The following is a 6,531-nucleotide window of genomic DNA, read 5'->3' on the forward strand; positions in this document are numbered from 1 at the left end:
TTTTTTTTTTTTGTGATGAGTTTGTGATGGGTGCTCGTCAATTCTCCTGGGTGCTTTAGCCCCGAGGCACCCACGGTATTGGTGCCCTTGAACTCCCATTACACCTAAGACAGACAGCCTCTGTGGATAGCTTTAAAGCACCATTACACCTAAGACAGACAGCCTCTGTGGATAGCTTTAAAGCACCATTACACCTAAGACAGCCTCTGTGTATAGCTTTAAAGCACCATTACACCTAAGACAGGCAGTCTCTGTGGATAGCTTTAAAGCACCATTACACCTAAGACAGGCAGTCTCTGTGGATAGCTTTAAAGCACCATTACACCTAAGACAGCCTCTGTGTATAGCTTTAAAGCACCATTACACCTAAGACAGGCAGTCTCTGTGGATAGCTTTAAAGCACCATTACACCTAAGACAGGCAGTCTCTGTGGATAGCTTTAAAGCACCATTACACCTAAGACAGCCTCTGTGTATAGCTTTAAAGCACCATTACACCTAAGACAGGCAGTCTCTGTGGATAGCTTTAAAGCACCATTACACCTAAGACAGCCTCTGTGTATAGCTTTAAAGCACCATTACACCTAAGACAGGCAGTCTCTGTGGATAGCTTTAAAGCACCATTACACATAAGACAGGCAGCCTCTGTGTATAGCTTTAAAGCACCATTACACCTAAGACAGACAGCCTCTGTGGATAGCTTTAAAGCACCATTACACCTAAGACAGGCAGCCTCTGTGTATAGCTTTAAAGCACCATTACACATAAGACAGGCAGCCTCTGTGTATAGCTTTAAAGCACCATTACACCTAAGACAGACAGCCTCTGTGTATAGCTTTAAAGCACCATTACACCTAAGACAGACAGCCTCTGTGGATAGCTTTAAAGCACCATTACACCTAAGACAGGCAGCCTCTGTGGATAGCTTTAAAGCACCATTACACCTAAGACAGCCTCTGTTGATAGCTTTAAAGCACCATTACACCTAAGACAGACAGACCTCTGTGGATAGCTTTAAAGCACCATTACACCTAAGACAGATAGTCTCTGTGGATAGCTTTAAAGCACCATTACACCTAAGACAGGCAGACCTCTGTGGATAGCTTTAAAGCACCATTACACCTAAGACAGGCCTCTGTGGATAGCTTTAAAGCACCATTACACCTAAGACAGGCAGCCTCTGTGGATAGCTTTAAAGCACCATTACACCTAAGACAGACAGCCTCTGTGGATAGCTTTAAAGCACCATTACACCTAAGACAGACAGCCTCTGTGGATAGCTTTAAAGCACCATTACACCTAAGACAGACAGCCTCTGTGGATAGCTTTAAAGCACAGCTCAAGACCTACTTCTTCACTCTTACTTTTAGTTGATTTTTAAATCTCTGTGTTGTTATTCATGTCTTCACTGTTTTGCTTGATTCACTACCTTTTTTTTTTGGCTTTTATTTTATTGCCATTATTTTAATGCCATTATTCTAAATATTTTTAACGTTGTTTTTGCTCTTCTTTTTGCTTTATTGTTAAATTATTATTATTGCTTTTTCTGTAAAGCACCTCTGCTTTATTTAATTTTTTGTATTAATGTTTTGCTCTTTAAAGCACTTTGAGCTGCATTCATGTCATGAATGGTGCTATATAAATAAAGTTTATTATTATTATTTATACCCTATTTAACCCTAACCCATATTACACTACATAAATATGTTAATCTTTGCCCCTAAGATACAGTTTAATGTCACGAGGAAAACTATCAGTTTCCATTAAAGGACAGATTGAAAATATCTTTATACTTGACGTTTAACCACTTGAACCCCAGCATCCCTATTCTGATTGTTTTGGGGGGTCACCAGTTCAATTATAATTATTTTGGGGGGTCTTCAGTTCAAATATGATTATTTTGAGAACCAGTGTCTAAAAAATAACAAAGATATTTCACCAGGAATATAAAATCCATAAAGTAATGATTACGTAATAAGAAGACAAATGGTACCAAAAGGTGTATGAATACAAAAGGAGAACAACATATTAATATAGATTATTAACCACTTTAAGACCCTATTATACTTCAACATACGACGCATAGCAAAAGTAGCTGATCTACAAGCTCACAAAGCAGGCTGAGAGAAAAACAATGAAATAATGAAGGAACTATTCTGGACTTGTGACATGAGAGACAAAACAGAAGTGTGATCTACTTGAGGACACACAACTCAGCAGTTTCTCCAGTTCCTCTATCCATAGGATAAAGATAAAGTCCAACATGGAGCTTGTGTGTGAACGTGGTGTGGACTGTGTGGAGGAGAGTCATGGTGTCAGACACACTGTAGAAGGACAGAGTACCTACACTGTGGTCCAGGTACACTCCTACTCTGGAGGACACACAGCCTGGGATGTCAGTACTAATGCCTCTGTGTGTGAAACTAGAACCTTGTTTGTTACACCGTAAAGACCATGATTTATCATTGGTTCCAAATCTACATTCACCACCAGTCCCTGTTCTGCTGATATCTTTATATGAGACTGCTATATAAACAATGTCTCCACTCCACTCTACCTCCCAGTAACAGCGTCCAGTCAGACCCCCTTTACTCAGAACCTGAGCCCATGTTCCAGTGAATCTCTCTGGGTGATGAGGATGTGATTGTGATTTGTTCATCATTGTTACTTTTCTGTTCCCTTTAGACAGAGACAGGAGTTGATGAGCTGTGTATGGATCAAGTGTGATTGGACGTGAATATTGTAAGAAGCCAGCTCTGGTCTTGGGTTCTGGTGGAGTTGACAGTGAAACATCCACTCTGTTCACTGTCTCTGAGACGTTTGTCCCTTCCTCTGTAACAATGACTGGTGGTGTTGACAGTACTGTCTGGCCCCTGTGAATAGATTTGTTCTTCTTCTTTTTTGATTTCTTCACTCTGTTCACTGTCTCTGAGACGTTTGTCCCTTCCTCTGTAAGAATGTCCTCTAGTCTGTCTCTCATCTTGGACATGGCCACAGTCACATCTTCAAAGTATCTCAGAGGACGGACATTGCTGCTGACTGGGTGTGTAGATTCACTGATCCTTGAGAGGGAGGAGGTGTAACGCTGTAGAAAATGGATGTGATCCTCTGTGAGTGAGAGCTGCTCCAGCTCAGCATGTCTCCTCCTCAGATCAGTGACCTCCTGCTCCACACGCCTCCTCAGTTCTTCAGCACGACTCACTTCACATTCCTGCTGCTCTCTGATCAGCTCCTTCACCTCAGATCGTCTTCTCTCCATGGAAGAGAAGAGCTCAGTAAAGATGGTGTCACTGTCCTCCACTGCTCTGTCAGCACAGTGGTTGATGGACTCCACCTCCTGGTGAAGCACCTTCACGTCTTTCTCTCTCTCCTGGATTCTCTGCTGGAGGTTCTGCTGACTCGTATCGAGCTCTTTCTGTCTCTCAGTACGTTCTGCTGCAGCTGAGATGGTATCGTGACCTTTGTGTTCTTCCACGGAGCACAGAGAGCAGATACACTGCTGATCGGTACGACAGAAAAGCTCACTCAACTTGTTGTGACGAGAGCAGATGTTCTCCTGAAGCTCGCTGGAGGCTTTGACCAGCTTGTGTTTCTTAAAGGCAGGAGACTGATAGTGAGGCTGGAGGTGAGTGTCACAGTAAGAGACCAGACACTGAAGACAAGTCTTCACAGCTTTCAGTCTCCTCCCAGTGCAGACATCACAGGCCACATCTCCAGGTCCAGCGTAGCAGTGATCAGGAGGAACATCTTGGAGTCCTGTTGATAGATTGATACATAATTATGTATTTATCAATCTGATAAAAAAATCTATTTCATTTGTATGTGCCTGTATGTACCCTCATATGTGGTAGCCTATAGGAGCCAGCATGTCTGCTGCCTGATAATTATTGTTTTTATTAGTCTATCTGCCTTAACACCAATCTGTGTCAGACTGTGTGTCTAACATATTTTTTCCCCTCAAGTTGTTATAAATATAGCATAAGAATAATAATAATAGAGCATAAGTGAGGTCACAGCTACTCTGGTTGCCTAGGAGACACAAGATAGACAGACAGCTGGGATGGCAATGACGTCATGAGAACAATGAACCACCGTTTATCACAACATGTGTTTACATTTCTGTACTCGCTGTTTAAACTTCAGAAACCTACCTGGAAGCATCAGCTTCATCAATAATCATTTCCCACGCTCGTAACATATTTTTGGGGGATAAACCCTTTAATATTTTTGAAGATGTTTCATCTCTTTATTGGTTTAGTAAATGTGTATATATATATATATATATCAGTATAACACCCACCTAATAGAACAAACATGGGTAAATTATCCTTCTACAGCACTGCCACCCAAGTATGGAATGCCCTGACCCCATCCGTTAAAAACTTTGGATCACCGGCTTCCTTTAAAACAGACCTGAAACCCCATCTTTCAGGAGGTCAAAGGGGAGGTAAATATCACGTCTCCCTTAGTCTCACCTTTCAGGAGGTCAAAGGGGAGGTAAATATCACGTCTCCCTTAGTCTCACCTATCAGGAGGTCAAAGGGGAGGTAAATATCACTTCTCCCTTAGTGTCACCTTTCAGGAGGTCAAAGGGGAGGTAAATATCACGTCTCCCTTAGTCTCACCTATCAGGAGGCCAAAGGGGAGGTAAATATCACGTCTCCCTTAGTCTCACGTAGCTAAACAACCATTCAACAATCTCTGAATGCTATCTAGAGTCTGGAACTACACCTCCCCAAATCCCACGAGGGATTAGGATAGATTTGCGCGACTGTAAAGACGAATCAGAAGTGAGGAGGAGGCTTCACATCCACTTTATGTTTGAATCATGATCAGAGCTTCTGAGTCCCAGACTGTATGACTGGAATCATTTGAAAATTGTGGGAGGCAACAGTCTGGCCACGCGATCTCCCTTAGAAAGGTGTTCAACGCCCCCCCCCCCCCCTTTTTTCTTACTCTCTTCATATAGTCGTTTATATTTTTGATGACATCGCATTTTGATGTTATTTTTTATGCTACAGTATGTTGATGAATTGAATATATAGGATGTTGTGTTATCCTTTTAGACCAAGTGTATGACTGTACTGTCTAATAAAATAAAGCTGTTATTTACAAGAGAACTTAAAGGTCTCACCCGTCTTCTTCAGGCTCTCCACCACATCAGCCAACATGGTGTTCTTCTTCAGAACAGGTCTTGTGATGAAGGTGTGTCTGCACTGTGGACAGCTGAACCTCCCTCTCTGATCATCCTGGCTCCAGTAACCCTCGATACACCTCCTGCAGTAGCTGTGTCCACAGGGAACAGTCACTGGATCCTTCAGTAGATCCAGACAGATAGAACAACACAACTGATCCTGATCCATTTGAGCTCCCTGCTGCGCCATTTTAGTCTGTCTGTCTGTCTGTCTGTCTGTCTGTCTGTCTGTCTGTCTGTCTGACTAACTGACTATCAGACGAGTTTAGTTAGGTTTCATTTCCTCAGAAATCACATGACATGGGAGGTTCTTCCTGTGTGTGTGTGTGTGTGTGTGTGTGTGTGTGTGTGTGTGTGTGTGTGTGTGTGTGTGTGTGTGTGTGTGTGTGTGTGTGTGTGTGTGTGTGTGTGTATGACACACATACACAAAAGAGGCCATCCCATAATCTGAATGGGCCAATGGCAGCACACACCAATAAGCTCCGCCCCCCCGATAGACCCACACTGTAGCTGTGATCCACAGTCAGTCTGAAAGAAAAGCTGAGGGAAAGCAGAGCTCACTAGCCTGGTAAACCCCCCTCCCTCCGGAAATCTCATTTGCATTTGATTTCAACAAATGTGTGTCGCAAGCTTCTTCCATTTGACGGTGTCAGGTTAAGAGCTCACAGGACCAGCAAAGAAGGAAGGAAGGAAAGAAAGAAAGAAAGAAAGACTCAGAGAGAGTAGAGGAACAGCAGCACAGCTCACAGCAAATACATTACACACACTACACAATACATTACACACAATACATTACACACACTACACTACACAATACATTACACACACTACACTACACAATACATTACACACACTACACACACTACACAATACATTACACACACTACACTACACAATACATTACACACACTACACACACTACTCAATACATTACACACTACACTACTCAATACATTACACACACTACACAATACATTACACACAATACACAACACTCCAATAAAATATAAACACATCAAAGTAATCATAATACCTAGGTCTATTCAAACAATATACAGATCCATATAAAAGTCCATTTTCATAATGCTTTAAGTGAAATATTGGAAGAAACAAAACTAACTTGATCAGTATGGCATACAGCTCATGAAAATCATGAATCTATATCTCGAAATATTACAATATTACATAACACACCATTTTTTTAAATTTATAATACATAAATGTCGACCATCTGAAAAGTATGTCAATTTATGTACTTAGTACTTTTGAACAAAGTACTTCTTCAATAGGGCGTGGTATGGAGGTGATCAGCCTGTGGTTCTGTTGAGGTGTTATGGA

At 41.8% G+C, this 6,531-nt stretch overlaps 1 protein-coding gene across 2 annotated transcripts; it reads right to left on the minus strand.

Moving 5' to 3' along the window:
• Positions 1-831: 831 nt before the first annotated feature.
• Positions 832-5,383, minus strand: LOC308098967 (tripartite motif-containing protein 16-like; the record flags this gene model as incomplete). Of its 2 annotated transcripts, XR_013934340.1 has the most annotated exons (3): positions 832-1,030; positions 1,076-3,755; positions 5,134-5,383. XR_013934340.1 is itself a non-coding variant. In XM_080447449.1 (2 exons), the coding sequence occupies 2 exons, from the start codon at positions 5,381-5,383 to the stop codon at positions 2,194-2,196; spliced, it is 1,812 nt and encodes a 603-aa protein (XP_080303575.1). In that variant the 3' UTR covers positions 832-2,193. The 2 variants fall into 2 exon arrangements, 1 of the variants encoding a protein (XP_080303575.1); XM_080447449.1 differs by having other exon boundaries at positions 832-3,755.
• Between the last annotated feature and the right edge of the window lie 1,148 nt (positions 5,384-6,531).

This window comes from Gymnoscopelus braueri, assembly GCF_963280865.1.
Source record: "Gymnoscopelus braueri genome assembly, chromosome: 13".
Taxonomy (NCBI): Eukaryota; Metazoa; Chordata; class Actinopteri; order Myctophiformes; family Myctophidae; genus Gymnoscopelus; species Gymnoscopelus braueri.